This window comes from Pseudonaja textilis, chromosome 7, assembly GCF_049901715.1.
Source record: "Pseudonaja textilis isolate UNSWEBS1 chromosome 7, rPseTex1.2, whole genome shotgun sequence".
Lineage (NCBI taxonomy): Eukaryota > Metazoa > Chordata > Lepidosauria > Squamata > Elapidae > Pseudonaja > Pseudonaja textilis.
Window position 1 is genome coordinate 4,365,180 of NC_141996.1, and position 16,914 is coordinate 4,382,093.

General features: G+C 41.7%; 1 protein-coding gene across 1 annotated transcript in view; it reads right to left on the reverse strand.

Annotated features, from left to right (window-relative positions):
- The window catches only part of PAK1 (p21 (RAC1) activated kinase 1), a 61,297-nt gene that overhangs the window by 22,424 nt on the left and 21,959 nt on the right, over positions 1-16,914 (reverse strand). The window contains exons 2-5 of the mRNA XM_026706930.2: positions 16,004-16,214; positions 8,992-9,092; positions 6,288-6,435; positions 5,067-5,104 (exon numbers count right to left, since the gene is read on the reverse strand). Coding sequence (XP_026562715.1) covers positions 5,067-5,104; positions 6,288-6,435; positions 8,992-9,092; positions 16,004-16,193 — 477 coding nt within the window. The 5' untranslated portion in view covers positions 16,194-16,214. The remainder of the gene's footprint in view (positions 1-5,066; positions 5,105-6,287; positions 6,436-8,991; positions 9,093-16,003; positions 16,215-16,914) is intronic.

Genomic DNA, 16,914 nt, shown 5'->3' on the forward strand with positions numbered 1-16,914 from the left:
ACTTAGCAACAGAGATGATGGTCATAAGTTTAGGACTACCTGGAATTGGTCCTGGATTGAAAATCCACATTTGTTTCTTAGTAGCTTCACTTGTGAAGCAAAATGGAGCAAAATTCACTTCATAAATGTCTCAGTTAGCAACCAAAATGGTGGTCATAAATTGAGGACTACCTGGAATTGGTCCTGGATCGAAAATCCACTTACAACTATTCGTTTAGTGACTGTTCAAAGTTACAACAGCACTGAAAAAGGAGACTTATGGCCATTGTTTGGGAGATTTTGTGATGATGCGTGACTGATATTTCGCAGATAGATAGATAGATAGATAGATAGATAGATAGATAGATAGATAGATAGATAAATAGACAAATAGAAGATAGATGATAGAGAGAGAGAGAGAGAGATGATAGATAGATAGATAGATAGATAGATAGATAGATAGATAGATAGATAGATAGATAGATAGATAGATAGACAGACAGACCGACCCTGTTTTTTGTCCTTATTCATCCCATTATCCCAGGGCGGAAGGACAGCAATAAACATTAAAATAGCTGAAATGGAGTTAACCAGAAAAATATGATTCTTGCAGATTTTCTTAAGACTTCGTTGGCAACTTGGAAGAGAAGAGACTACATGGGTTTCTTCCCAGCTGAGAATTTCACATGAAACAACCTGAAACTGACATTGCTGGTTTAGATGTGAGACAGGGCATTCGCACAATCTACAGTGCTGACAACTGAGGCCAAAATATCCTTGTCAACCTCTCACTTTTTCTCTCTGTGAGAAAACAGCCACTGGGAAAAACTAGCTCGTTTAAAAATAAACGTTATTGCTTGGAAGTGAGAGAACCAGATTCATCTGAAGGTGTTAAATACAGCATTTTTTTTTTTACCTGTTATTTTGGAAAAGCTGGGTTTTAAAAATAGTTCCTTTCACAAACATGTTTGTTTGGTGCTTGAAGATTCAGTGGGCTTTTTAAAAAAAATTGCATCAATAAAATATGTTCAGATCAGTTCTTTTTAGTCCTGCCAAATTCAGTTCTTCTCTTATTTCATGCCTCCTTATTTTCTACGTATACATGTGTTTAAACTTGAATTTATTTCTACTAACAATCATACAAGGAACAGGTGAAGTAAAACAGATAATTCTCGTTTTACAGCAGTTCATTTTAGTGACCGTTCGAAGTTACAACGGCACTGGAAAAAAAGTGACTTAGGATCATTTTTCACACTTACAACCTGGCCATAAGCGTGAAAAACGCATCCTGATGGTCATGTGATTAAAATTCAGACACTTTGGCCACTGACTCATATTTATGACTGTTTTATGTGACAGACTCAGATAGCCAATTGCAGATAGTTAGATCACTAAGTGAATCTGTGATGCTGTGAGCAACTCAATCTGCCTGCCTGCTTTGCTTGCTTTGGGGTAAAAGTTGCTCTTTTTTTCATAAAAAAATTCAATATTGACATACATGGTGTGTTGTGAGTTAATTTTGTGAGTTTGCTTGAAAGCAAATTTTACGTGACAGACTCAGACAGCCAATTGCAGATAGATAGATCTCTAAGTAAATCTGTGATTCTGTGAGCAACACAATCTGCCTGCCTGCCGTTATATTTATAACATTTACATACAAGCCACGCCGACCCAGTCACATGACCACCAAGCCACACCCACAAATTAGGCCACACCCACCTAATTGGTTAAGAAATTTGAAATTTGAATTTACATTTTGGGTTTCAGACCAAAATCCAGCCACAGAAAGGCCCTGGCACTTAATGCCTATATTCACACAGCAAGCAAACAAAGTTAGTTAAGAGCTTAAAAGTTATACGCACTCCTTCCATCAACTGCTAAATCACTTTGTTTATCTGTGTTTAACCTTTAACTGAGCTAAACGGTACATCGCAGGGCAGCAATCTTTGAACCAAGATACTTCGATACAGGCTCACTTGCAGAATGCATCCGAAACCCAGAACCTTTTGAGTCATGTGGAATTGAAATTTGGGGGATTTTATGCCAAAACACTATCGTGAAGGGTTTGATGAAATGATACGAAACGTCGAAGTGGATTAGGGGACTGGAGGTTAAAACATACCAAGAACGTTTGCAGAAACTGGGCATGTCTAGTTTAATGAGGAGAAGGACTAGGGGTGACATGGCAGCAGCCTCCCAATATCTGAGGGGCTGCCCCAAAGAGAAGAGGGGAGTCGGCCTGTTTTCCAAAGCACCTGAAGGCAGGACAAGAAGCAATGGGTGGAAACTAATCAATGAGAAAGAGAGAGTGGGGGAGGGAGGGAAAGAGGGAGAAAGAAAGAGGGGGAGTGGAGAGGGAGGGAGGGAGGGAGGGAGGGAGGAAGGAAGGAAGGAAGGAAGGAAGGAAGGAAGGAAGGAAGGAAGGAAGGAAGGAAGGAAAGAGGAGGGAGGGAGGGAGGAAAGAAATAAAGGAAGGAAAGAAAGAAAAAGTAAGAAAGGAGGGAGGAAAGAAAGAAAGAGGGAAGAAGGAAAGAAAGAGGAAAAGGAGGAGGAAAGAAGGAAGGAAGAAAGAAAGAAGGAAGGAAGGAAGAAAGAGGGAAGGAAGGAAGGAAGGAAGGAAGGAAGGAAGGAAGGAAGGAAGGAAGGAAGGAAGGAAGGAGGGAGGCAGGGAGGGAGGGATGGAAGAAAGAAAGAAAGAAAGAAAGAAAGAAAGAAAGAAAGAAAGAAAGAAAGAAAAAGAAAGAAAGAAAGAAAAGAGGAAGGGAGGGAGGGAGGGAGGGAGGGGGAGGAAGGAAGGAAGGAAAGAAAGGAAAGAAAGAAAGGAGGGAGGGAGGGGAGGAAGGAAAGAAAGGGGAAAGGAAGGAAGGAAGGAAGGAAGGAAGGAAGGAGGGAGGGAGGGAGGGAGGAAGGAAAGAAAGAAAGAAAGAAAGGAAAGAAAGAAAGAAAGAAAGAAAGAAAGAAAGAAAGAAAGAAAGAAAGAAAGAAAGAAAGAAAGAGAGGGAGGAAAGAAAGAAAGAGAGAGGGAAGAAGGAAGGAAGAAAGGAAGGAAGAAAGAGGGAGGAAGGAAGAAAGAAAGGAAGGGAGGGGGAGGAAGGAAAGAAAGGAAAGGAAGGAAGGAAAGAGGGAGGGAGGAAGGAAAGAAATAAAGGAAGGAAAAAAGAAAGAAAGTAAGAAAGGAGGGAGGAAAGAAAGAAAGAGGGAGGGAAGAAGGAAAGAAAGAGGAAAGGAAGGAAGGAAGGAAGGAAGGAATGAAGGAAGAAAGAAAGAAAGAAAGAAAGAAAGAAAGAAAGAAAGAAAGAAAGAAAGAAAGAAAGAAAGAAAGAAAGAAAGAAAGGATTTCCTGACAGTTAGAACAAAGCGGAACAGCTTGCCCGGTCCAGGAGTTGTGGGTCCTCCATCATTGGAGGTTTTTAAGAAGAGATTGCTCGTGCACGAAGCTGGACTGGTTTCAAATAGGCCGCAGCCTGGTAGCGGGCCGGGGCCCTTTGGGTGGAGGACCCCTGCTCTACCAACCAGGAAATGAGAGCCACCATCTTAGTTTCCTGCTTCCTCCCCTCCTCACTCCAATGCAAGACCCACCATTAGCACCGAATGGTGAAGGCATCTTACTAAAGGCCACTGGCGTCCTTACGTATCGGCCATGGCCTGAAGGAAGAGACGGATGCTGGACCATGGAGGTGTGACTCTCTCCTCAATCTGCTCAGGTAGTCTTGAGGTCACCCCCATATTAGGTACTCATTATTTGGTAATTACCTCCACAAACCCAGCCCCTCAGTTCCCCATTTGCCCTGACCACAGATCTTCGGAGGGGACCCTTGGTGCTCTCTGCGCTTGGTTGTTTTTCTTGCAGACATTTCCTGACCCCCCAAGTAGGTAGTCACTAGCACTGATGATGTTACCTAGTTTGGTAATGAAACGTCTGCAAGAAAACATCCAAGCTCAGAGAGCACCAAGGACCCCACAGTCCTCTTCCTCCTCCTCTCATTCTCCTCCTCCTCCACAAACTCCTTCCTTCTCGCCCTGATGGCATTATCTAGTTGGATAATGAAATGTCTCCCAAGAAAATATGGAAGCTCAGAAAGCACCAAGTTCTCCCACAGTCCTCCTCCTCCTCCCATTTTCCTTTTCCACAAACCCCGTTCCCTTCTAGCCCTGATGACATTACCTAGTTGGGTAACGAAACGACTGCAAGAAAACAAACCCTAACCCACCACTCATGCTACTTGAGCCGTGTGCGCATGCACACATATTCCGGCCAGCCAAACGCCCAATTCTGAATAGGCCCCAGCCCGATAGCGGGCTGTGGCCCTGGGGTTGGGGGACCCCTGATCTACAAGACTGGAAGTTTCCATCAAAACGATGACAGCAGCGTCACACTGCTGAACACACCTTTTGTGCAGGCATGCAATGTCACAAGGCATGCTCAGAAGGCGTGCATCAGGCGCATCCTGGGACTGCTTTTCAAATCTTGCTTCCCTTGCATATATGCCCATCCCATAATAGATCGCTGCCTGTAAATATGCTGTCAAATATGCGGTCAGCAACGTTGGATAATGGCTCTCCATTAAGTGTAATCAATCCAAAACGGTCTTCCAGACACAACCTATCATTATAAGCACGGTACTTAAGAGCTAAATTTACTATTATGGCTCTTGACCAATAACCTTAAAGACAATGCATTTTAATAAAGGCAGATTTCGACCATTCATTGCCAAGTGATAACGTTTCTTTTGATAAATACAGGGAGCAGGAGACGTGAATTTCACTAGTCCTACTTACTTCTGTTTTTTATCAATTTCCATCCGTTGCTTCTTGTCCTACCTTCAGGGGCTCTGGAAAAAACAAGCTGACCCCCTTTGTGGCAGCCCCTTAGATATTGGAATATTATAAATATACAGATATATCTATAACTGTTGACTGGAAATCAATTAGTTATTTACCTAGAGACTCCATAACCTAAAAGCTCATCTGATGTGAAGGATGTTGGCAGCTGAAGGAATGATTCACAGTGGGTTTACTTACGCACATCATACTCTACAAAGAATAATTTCATACTTGGATATCCAAGGCACCAAAATGTGACTTACCACAGTATTTGAGGAGTTATAATCTTCTGCAGATTTATCTAGAAGAAAAACGGAATCACGTCAGATAATTAGGCGTGTCATCTCGTTAACGCCAGAGGCCCACTCAAATCAAACTAGCAAAAAAGGGACGCGCTGGAATTGAAATTTAATCGTTCAGGTGCACACCTAAGTTTTGGGCTCCAGAGGCTTTTGCATTTACCTGACCTCCAAAATGGACCACATGGAGACTCCAGGGAGGGGGAGGGGCGGAGTGGACGGAGCCAGCCAGGAGCAGGATTTACCAGTTTGCCAAACCGGCCATAAAATTAGCTACCGGGTGAACCGGTAACAGGCCACCCCTGGTCTTAAGTCATGCGGTGAATGATCAATCTGCATCTAAGATACTGTCTTTTAAATAGCCAGTGTTTTTATTCAGGTATTTTGAATTCAGACCTTCAGACTTCTAGTTTTGTTGTTGATCAGTTGTCCCAAACATCACATCAGTTCTCAAAGATGCTCTAATTTCTAGAATGATGACTGTGTTAGCTACAGTACAGCAAAGAGCAACAAGTTTTATTTTGGGATTAGATCTCATGAAAGTACTTCTCTGCACCAGATGGAGGATGGATCATTGTGAATGAGAGTGGGAGGAATGATAAAAGTTAGATAACACCAAAATTAAACACAAGACGCCAGAGACAACGATAATTAGAGATAGTCCTCCAGCTACAATCGCAATAGAGCCCAAAATTTCTGTTGCTAATCGAGACAGTTGTTAAGTGAGATTTCCCCCCATTTTACGACCTTCCTCGCCAGAGTTGTTGTGAAGTTTGCAGTTGTTAAGTTAATAACTTGGTTATTAAGTGAATCTGGCTTCGCCAATGACTTTGCTTGTCAGAAGGTCGCAAAAGGGGACACCAAAACCGTCATAAATATGAGCCGGTGGCCAAGCATCCAAATTTTGATCATGGGAGCACGGAGCACATTTCCATAAGTGTGAAAAAATGGTCATAACTCTTTTTTTTTCAGGGCCATTCTAATATCGGTCGGTCACGAAACGAACCGTCGTAAGTCAAGGACTGCCTGAATTTATTCTTTAGCTGATTGGCCAAGGTCAACACAACTTTCTCTGGCGTTCTCAAAACATGTGAAGCCTACCAAGGCCCACCTAATCTATCAAGGCCCACCTAATCGTTTCCACAAGAACAGCCTTCCTGATGCCATCTAAACAAGGTTACCTACCTGTGAAACTCATGTATTTCTGGCTGTTTGATGTCTTTTTGGAGTTGTAGAATTCGAGAACGTCTAGGACGGCTTGAGGATTCTTCTTTTGCTCCAGTTTGGTGATGTTGGACGTCTGGAGCAAGCGGGCCCATTGTTCTGGCATGCCCTGGAAATAATAATTATTCAGAAAGAACGATTATCATTGTCTCTGCTGCTATCCCATTTAACGTGCTACTTGAACCCACACAGTTAACTGCACACCAGAACAACTAGACACAAAGACAGTTTTGCGATGACCCAGGGCGTGGCACAAAAGCAACAAAGTCACAGCAGTAGGTAAAGTCCCTTTAATACCTCCAACTTGGCCTCCAATGTCCCGTTATCATCGGCTGGAGAAAAAACCTTCCCAAGAACAGTTTTTAAAGGGAAGGAATTTAGTCCGAACTCAAAGTACATATAAATTATAAATAAAAACCAACACAAACCACAAGCTGCAGCAATTAACGAGACAGGGCAGGATAGAAAATTGCAGACTTCAAAAGATAATGAAACACATAGTTGGGAGGATGTCAAAACCCAGATAGGACTTGACAAACAAAGATAATGCACGCTTTGCTTCCAGCAAGGTTCTGTGCGCAAACACTCTCTTTATCCTGTTTTCCAAGCTGCAGCTAACGAAGGGAATCAGGGCCTTTTTCTCCCCCGTAAGCCACGTTGCTCCCTTCTCCATTCCTCCCTGTATGCCCTAGGATGAAGAGGGGATGGGCCTGGGTCTTGCTCTGAATGCCCAGCCGGCCTGTGCCCTTCCCCAGTTTCCTCCACAACCACCGGAGCCACACTCCCACTCCCTGTCAGCTGTTCGACTCCCCCTCCAAATCAGATTCGAACAGGGACTTGACAAGTTTCCCCCCACCCACCCAAAGGCCATCACTCTGCTAAACAACTAACTCCCACAACACTGTCAAAATTACTTAGCAAGTCTGTGTTACTATTCTTCTTCTCATCCTTCCTGTTACCTATCTCTTCCCACTTATGACTCTAACGCGTTGCTCGTATCTTTACAATTTATATTGTTTTATTTGTTTTCCTAGTATGCTTTGATTGCATATTAGTAACCTATGTATTTGATTGCTTATAGAAGTGATGGCTAACCTTTTCCATGTCACATGCCGAAAGTACATGCACGTGCATGCACCCATGATGGAATGCACACGCGACACCCCCCCGTGCATGCCCATGCAACCCCCTGCACGCCTCTGTGCATGCGCATGTCTCTCCCCGCACGCCACGCGCCTCTGCGCATACATGCGCATCTCCCCCGCGCATCCACGGCAGATACCCAACATTTAGCTGGCTGGTGGGGGGAGCGCACTCATGCGCAGTGCGGCTCTTCTGGAGCGACCTCTTGCATGCCGGCAGAAATGGCTCTGTGTGCCATTTCCAGCATGCGTGCCATAGGTTTGCTATCACGGGCTTATAGTAACCTAGGACTATCACTAAGTGTTGTATCTTATGATTCTTGATGAATGTATTTTATTTTTTTCTTATGTTCACTGAGAGGTTATGCACCAAAGACAAATTCCTTGGGTGTTCAATCACACTTGGCCAATAAAGAATTCTACTCTGTTCTGTTCTATTCTATTCTGTATTCTTTTCTATTCTATTCTATTCTATTCTATTCTATATTCCATTCCATTCCATTCCATTCTATTCTATTCCATTCCATTCCATTTTATTCTATTCTATTCTATTCTAATTCCATTCCATTCCATGCCATTCTAATTCTATTCTATATTCTATTCTGTTCTTATTCCCAATTCTATTCTATTCTATTCTATTCTACTCTATTCTATTCTATTCTTTCTTTTCTGTCTATATTCTATTCTCTATCTATTTTCTATTCTATTTCTTTTTCTATTTCTATTCTATTCTCTGCAGCCAAAGGCTCTTCTTGGAAGAGTTTTTCTCCAGCCCAGAAGGTAAAATTGGAGCTAATAAAGGGATTCCTACTTATTATCTGGCTGTGTTGCCTTTGTGCCACGCCCTGGGCCCGCACAGTAGCTTTGAACATTTCCTAAATGAATGGTTATAAGTTGAGGACTACCTGTATATGATCGTTGAAAATTGTAAAAAGAAAAAAAGAAAACTTCAGTGAATTTTTTCTTTTAACTGGTGAAGACAATCAGCCAAGGAAGAAATGATGTCGTAGGACCCACGGAGTTTACACAGCTGTTGTGATTTGTACCGCAAGGTTATTGCACAACCAACAGCATCACGGACTACACTAGAAGTAAAGCCTGCCATCTGTCAGAATTCCGGCAGTTACTCCAATTAAATCATGAGCCTCAAGCCACACTCCCAAAACTTCTTTTCTTGTATTAGAAGTTAACATGCCGGCATTTGCCTGGGCCTAGCTGACTCTGAGATACATAATTCACTGTCACCCTTGATCCTATTTTACCCACCCCACCGCTCTGGGTGTATCATCCAACGAAAAAAAACCCCATCCATAACAATCAATCATCAATCATGCTCTCAATCATGCTCTCCAATTAGATTTTTTTTACAGATGAAGCTTCAGTCATCTAATCAGTCTTTGAAGAAAATATGAATGGAATGTACTTTCGATTCCACACTGCCGCCCGCTCTTTGAAAGTCCCCCCACCTTCTTTCTGTTGACAACTATAAAACAATATGTTTTAGGAGTTGACACCATCCTTACTGTAAATTCGCCTGTCACTGCGTCAAATCCAACGTGGATCGTGTGTTCAAAATCTGACGGGAGGGAGATCTCCGGACGTTCTTTCTCCTTTTTCTTGTTGGCTGTCGTGGAAAAAAAGAAACCTAATTAAGCAAAATAAAATTAATCAGGAGAATTATTACTTCCGTAATTCAGTCAAAAGACGGACAGATATGTAGATGCAAGCATTTCCTATTGATCCATCAGTACCTACCTTACAAGAACACAGTTAAAATCAGCCTCAAATGTGAGATTTAGCAAGAGCATTAATTAATTAAACCTATAGGCTTAATTATTTAATGCTCTTGCTAGATCTTATATAGGCTTAATTAATTAATGCTAGATCTTATAAATTAATGCTCTTGTTAGATCTTATATAGCCTTAATTAACTAATACTTTTGCTAGATTTTGTATAGCCTTAAGTAATTAATGCTCTTGCTAGATCTTATATTTGAGGCTGATTTTAACCGTGTTATTGTAATGTAGGTACTGATGAGTCAATATGAAACGTTTGCATCTGTTTGCTTTTTGACTGTATTGCTTAAATTATTAAAATGGACGAACCGTTTTAAATTTTTTATAATTATTGTATTTCTTTGCCACCTCATGGCCAGCAATGTACATTTTTGCCAGAAACTGGAGTTTACTTCCAGTTTCCAGAAAAATAACCCAACCCCAATAGCCAACAAAAGATTCGCTTCGCGGATCTGCTACATTCACTTAACTGCCGCTAAAATGACCATAAAATTGGGCACAGATGCCCCTCTTAGTAACTTTCACTACAGGTAGTCCTTGACTTATAACAGTTCATTTATTGACGGTTACAACGGCACTGAAAAAAGTGACTTAGGACCATTTTTCACACTTATGACCATTGCAGCATCCTCACAATCATGTGATTTATATTCAGATACTTGACAACTGACTCACATTTACGACGATTGCACCCTTTTGCGAACTTCTGGCAAGCATAGTCAATAGGGAAGTCAGATTCACTTAATGATCGCGTCAGTAACTTAACAACTACAGTGATTCACTCAACAACTGTGACAAGAAAAGATGTAAAATGGAGCAAAACTCACTTAACAAATTTATGACTTAGCAACATACATTCTGGGCTCAATTGTCTCAAGTCATAGGTCATAATTCATTGGTCATAAGTCAAGGACTACCTGTGTACTTAATAAACCACCACCAAACCAGCCACATTATGGTCAGTTTCAAAATAATACCAAGCCACGATTTCCTTAGCCATAGATGGCTAAACAAACACCCACTGAGAATGTAGAACACATTAAGCCATCAATGGTGGTTTACAGTCCACATCAGAGCTAGGTTCACACAACACACCCCCAGCAACAAAGCAACCAGCATTTTGGCTTAAGTTGCTCATTTAATTAAGCAAGATACTGAATCAGAGACTAACCACAGACCAGTGAAAAATGCTAAGCCAGGGACAAACAAACCCCATTTAGCATGCTAGGCTGCTGTAGATATTAGGTCTTTAACTAATTCAATTCAGCATGTTGTGAGAATCTAAGCAAGCCACTTCTTTTTATAAATTGTTTTTAGAGAACTTACCAGGACTTTCTAACTGAGCTCCCATTTCCCATCTCCCATCTCTTTTTTCTCTGTGCAAATTCCACGAAGGAAACACAAAATTTGCTTTTATTCACTCAAAGTCTCTCCTTGATCTCTGATTGGTTGATTTGGGAGTGGCAAAAAAATTCCAGGATCTACTAAAACTTCTTGGGTTGATTCCTACCGGATTAATGCAAGCCAAATGTCTGTGGCTAAGCAAGACCATTGTTAAATGAGTTCGCCCCATTTTGAAACCTTTAGTGTCATGCTGGCTGGGAAATTCTGGGAGTTAAAGTCCACACACATATATACACCTTAAAACTTATCAAGACTGAGAAAAACCCAGCTAAAGTTTTACTTAAATTTAGCCATGCTGGCAGAAACTTTTGTAATCTGCATCATTAACAGGCCACCAATTTAAAGAAAATCTCCCCTAGAAGGTATTTTCTGCCTTTTATAGTAAGCCATTTAAAAAGTCAGGATGAAGAATTAAATTAATTAGCTTGCAAATCTCTTAAGTAAGCAGACATTTAAATTCCTGGTTTAAGGAAGCTTATTTTAAAAAAAGTGAAAAAGCAAGCAATGGGGTTAACTTTGAATAAGGGCTGAGCCTGGACATATTAGAATAAATAATGATATTTAGAATAAAATAATGATTCTCAACCCTCTTCATGCTGTCCAAAGCAACCTGTTTTGCAGGAAGATTTGCCAGTTTAAAAGAATTAATGATTTCATGGCCTGCTGAACTACAGATATTACCGTATACATTCATGGATAAGCCCATCCGCAGATAAGCAGACCTTGGAAATTTTCATATGGCTTAATCTTTACAATTGGATTACCCCTAAGTAATCCACAGATTATCCATTTTTCAGGGTATTTTGCTTAAAAATTTCGAGACTCAGCTTATCTGTGGATGGGCTTAGGGCAAATACAGCTAATAATCCTTGACTTACGACCACAATGTTAGCCCAAAGTTTTCGTTTCTAACTGAAACATTTGTTAAGTCAGTTTCGGCTCATTTTACAACCTTTTTTTGCCACTGTTGTTAAGCGAATCACTGCAATGATTAACTCCGTAACACAGTTGTAATTCAAGGACTACCCATCCTTCAAAAAGATTTCTGAAGTCAGGAAAGATTGCTGAAATTTCAGTACTAGTCGAAGAACCTGTGTGATCTCAGGGGAAAGACGACTGAGGTGTATCAAAACTGTGACAGTTTCACAATACTTTTAGCTCTTTTAAAAATTACATTTTTTTAGGGATCTAAAAACTGAAACCGATACGAAGGAAATGTGATGCTACTAGCCAGCAGAGAAGTTCCTCCAATTTAAGACAGAAATAATTTTGTTCAGGTTTTTTTTTTTTGAAAAAAAAAAATCTCAAGACAGAATATACTTTCAATTTTATGCCAGAACTGTTATTATCTCACTGAATTCTGAAGGTCTGGTACAACCACGACTGCTTTGGTTCCCTTTCGCTGCCTTTTATCTTTTATGCCTTCAATTTGCTACAGGTACTTAAAAGAGTTCATTTAACCTGTTTCCCTGAAAATACGACCTACCCTGAAAGTAAATCCTAGCTTGAGTTTTACACGTATGCCCAAAATAAGCCCTACCCCCAAAATAAGCCTTAATTAAGATCCCGCCCACTCCAGAGTACACAGGTAAAAATTAAACTAGGGTGGGGATGGGGGTTTAGGGTTAGGGTTAATTAACCTTTTTTGGAAGGTTAATTAATCAATGATGATCATGCAATGTGTTTGGGGTTTTGTGTGAGTGTATGTGTGTTTACACACCTACCCTGTTTCCCTGAAAATACGACCTACCCTGAAAGTAAGTCCTAGCTTGATTTTTTTTACATGTGTGCCCAATATAAGCCCTACCCCCCAAATAAACCCTAATTAAAATCCCACCCACTCCAGAGTGGACAGGTAAAAATTAAGCTACGGTGGGGATGCGGGAGTGGAGCTGCCCTACTACTTACCTTTGGACAGGTGTAGTCAGGCCTCGCACCCCCCGACACCTGCCTCACCGGCCCATTTCTTCTGCAGCCAGCAAGGCTGGCCAGGCTTTCCTGAAGGCCTCTGGAGCTGAGAACAAAGCTCAGGATCGATCCTGAGCTCTCTTATCTGCTGCAGAGGCCTTCAGGAAAGCCTTGCTGGCCACAGAAGAAGTTCTTGAAGGCCTCTGACAGCGAAAAGGAGGCCGGGAGCAACACGCGCAAGTGAAGTTAGTCAATGGAGGACATCCCCCGAAAATAAGACCTGGTGCCTTTTTTGGTGGCAAAAAAAATAAATAAGACAGGGTCTTATTTTCGGCGATCCCCTTTTTCCAATAAGCAAAGTCAACAGGGAAGCCAGATTCACTTAACAACGGTGTGACTTAACACCTGCAGTTATTCACTTAATAACTGTGGCAAAGAAGGTGGTAAAAGGAGGCAAATTTCACTTAGCAGAAGATATTTCACTTAGCAACAGAAATTTCAGAGTCAGTTGTGGTCATAAGTAGAGGACTACCTGTACTACACTGGGAATATGTTGGGTTTACGAGGGGAAATAGGATTTAAGCAAATCCTAATATAAAACGGATTAAATTTTTCTGAAACGTGGTGTAACTTGTTAAACTCAGGTTTGGAACCCAACGTTCTGGTCCACAAAGTTTTTCAAAGCTATTCATCACTTTTTTCGACTCAGTCGCGATTTCAAAGGGTTCTTAAGTGTCCAGATATATTTCAAGGATTACCTGTATATAGGAAGTCTTTTGACTTATGAGTATAATTGAACCCAAAAATGTATGTTGCTGAGTGAGACAGTTGTTAAGTGAGTTTTGCCCCATCTTACAAACTTCCTAGCTACAGCTGTTGTGAAGCAATTGTTAAGTGACTAACACAGCTGTTAAGCAAAGCTAGTTTTCTGATTGACTTTGCTCGTCAGAAAGTCACAAAAGAGGATCATATGACCCTTGGACATGGCAACTGTCATAAGTATGAGCCAGTTGCCCAGCGTCTGAATTTTGATCATGTGAGTGACCATGGAGATGCTACTGTTTTGACCTAGGCTTTCCAAGATCACGAAGCTGACGCCACATCCCGATGAAACCCCTTTTATTTAGGTTAAAGGGAATTCCTCTCCAGCAAAGTCCCGGCCAACAGTCTTTCAAGAGATTGCACAACTACAGATGTTGATCAGGCTGTGAGAGTTGCCAGGCCGATATCCTCCAAACGCCACGGTGTAGCAGCAATTACTTGGCAAGAAGTCAGGAACAGATCTTCACACTAATTAAACGAACTAATTGTCTCCTACAAACACCACTCCCCTTTTGCTCCTCTTTATTCCCTATTGGAGGGGCCATTCACCATCCACCTGTGCCCTTACTCCTGAGTCGACCCTTGTTCCCTAACTATTCCCTTCTCCTAGCAGCTCTGCGCATGCACACATCGGGAACAGGCTCCAGCTGCTCTTCTGCCCCACTGATCTCCGACTCCGAAGGCAGCTGATAACTGTCAGATGGCCCTGGCCCCATCTTTGCCTCCGATGCACAGCACTCGTCAGAGCCTTCCCCAGACTCCGGGACTGGCCCATGTTCCTTCCCAACCTCCTCACTGTCCGAGTCTGGCGGGCCACAACAGCTACATGGTCCTAAGTGTGAAAAACAGTGATTTTTTTCCCCAATGTTTCTGGAACTTTGAATGGTCACTAAACAAATTGCTGTAAGTCAAGAACTACTTGCATTAATGTTAAATGATCTGGGTTGCAAAGATTCAGAGAACTACTAGATGGCAACACTGAGAGACAGAATCAGATAACAGTCTCCTGCCACTACCAACTGTCTTAATGTTTGCAGTTGCCTTTATTGGTATGCAGAACACATAATAAATTGCTGAAAATAATGAGGTGCACACCCCATCTCACGAGAGGAAGTCAGACGGACAGACCTGCCTTAAAAGGGGCATCGCTGCAGGCAGCCATCCAATTGGCAAAGTATTTCGCAGCACCAGCCGAAAACAAAAACAATTAAACCCCCACCGATTCCTGAGGAGTCTAATGCAATAAGTTAGTTCCTTTTTCAAGTTGCACAATCAAAAACAGAAGTAATTCTGGTGCTGCAGATGAATGGCAAAAAAAAAGAGGAAGAGAATTCTGCCTCGGTGCAAACCGAGAACGGAGGATGGTATTAAAAGAAAAACTACAACTACCCAGAGGACAGAATAGATTTTTAAAAAACCACCCTTTTTTAAAAAAAAACACTTCTGACTGGTCTGAGCTTGGTTTCCCCTTTCTTCTAAATCTAAACCAATCTATATCCTTACTGTTTCTTTATTTTTATTTTTTAAAAGGTGGGAGGAACCCTGCATGTAGAAAAGTAACACAGTAGTTTAAATCATCCTAAATAGGAATTCAGGAACCCGCTTCTGACAGCACGATCTATTCATCCAAATATCTTTTCAGCCATTCAGTGATTTGTTTATTTTTTTTCTTATTATGGTAGATTTAGTTAGTCGGATATAGATATTTACATTTTTTATTTTTATATACTCTGTGTGTGTGTGTGTGTGTGTGTGTTTACATATCCAGTTTTTATGTGTTTTTTAGATTTGTCTATGGATTTGTCTGTCTGTCCATCTATCTATCTACCTATCTCTATCATTTATCTCTGTCTGTCTGTCTATATATCATCTCTATCTTTTATCTCTATATCTATCGATTATCTTTCTCTCTCTCTATCACTCTCTCTATCATTTTATTGTAAGTATGTATGTATGATTTTTAACCACGTATTTCTTTCATCTTTTAAAATTACTGTTTGCATTCTATCCTTCCTCTGTTGGTCTATCATCATATTATTTATTTATCATATTTAAGAAGCGTCCATCTCCCTCACAGAGGGACTCTGGATGGTGTACAAAAATATTAAAAAGTATTAAAATAATAGGTAACATTTAAAAGAAGCAAGAATTGTTAAAGTTAATTAATTAATAGGTGGAGAGAAAGCTTAAAGGCACCAACCCTGAATAACATAATGAGATAATAACCTCCATCAAGATTTGATTGATTGGAATTTTGAAAGTCCCAGTGGACTCTACCATCAAATAATGATTATTTTTGCCAATGGAGGGTGGAAAGTCCGTACAATTTCAGCCTTCAAAGTGGTACCGTCATTTACAACCTCTATCAAAGGTCATCCTTAAAAGGCGTAACCCGGTGTTTCTCAATTCTCTGCCCCTTTAAGACCTGTGGACTTCAACTCCCAGAATTCCCCAGCCAGCCATGGCTGGCTGGGGGATTCTGGGAGTTGAAGTCCACAAGTCTTAAAGGGGCAGAGAATTGAGAAACACCGATTTAACTCAAAACGGAAACAAAATGGCTTTCTCTGTTAAAAAAAAAGGAAAGAATGACAGAAATCACGATACCTTTGTCTCCTGGCAGGATGGAGCGATAGAAGCGGTCTCTCCTTTTCTTTTCTTCGGGGTTAGGAGGCAGGGGTTTCGAGCCATGGTTGAGAGTCCCTATATCTTTGCTGCTGGAGCAGATCATGGTGCTCGTATTTCTCATGGGAGGGGCTGGCGGCTTGTCTTCTGGGTTGGGCCCACTGTTGGACATCTTCAGCAGTAGCAGCTACACCTGGGACCGAGATAGAAAGGATGTAAAATGAGGACCAAGCCAAGCAAACGTCATGCTTCCAAATGGCTGAGAAGTTTGGAAGAAAATGAGGGTGAATGGGCCGACTCCTCATGCAGGTGAAATCCCTTTTATTTAGGTTAAAGGGAATTCCTCTCCAGCAAAGACCTGGCCAACAGTCTTTCAAGAGATTGCACAACTACAGACCTTTATCAGGCTTGCAGAGTTGCTAGGCTGATATCCTTCAAATGCCACGCTGTAGCAGTAATTACTTGGCAAGAAGTCAGGAACAAATCTTCACACTAATTAAACGAACTAATTGTCTCCTGCAAACACCACTCCCCTTTCACTCCTATTTATTCCCTATTGGAGGGGCCATTCACTGTCCACCTGTGCCTTTACTTCTGAGTCGACCTTTGTTCCTTAGCTGTTCCCTTCTCCTGGCAGCTCTGTGCGTGCGCAGTCTGGGAACAGGCTCCAGCTGTTCTTCCGCCCCACTGATCTGCGACTCTGAAGGCAGCTGATAACTGTCGGACGGCCCTGGCCCCATCTCTGCCTCCGATTCAGAGCCCTCGTCAGAGCCTTCCCCAGACTCCAGGACTGGCCCATGTTCCTCCCCAACCTCCTCACTGTCCGAGTCCAATGCCAACTCTGCTGTCAGGCCACAACATAGGATTTTTAAATAGTTGAATGTGACTAACAG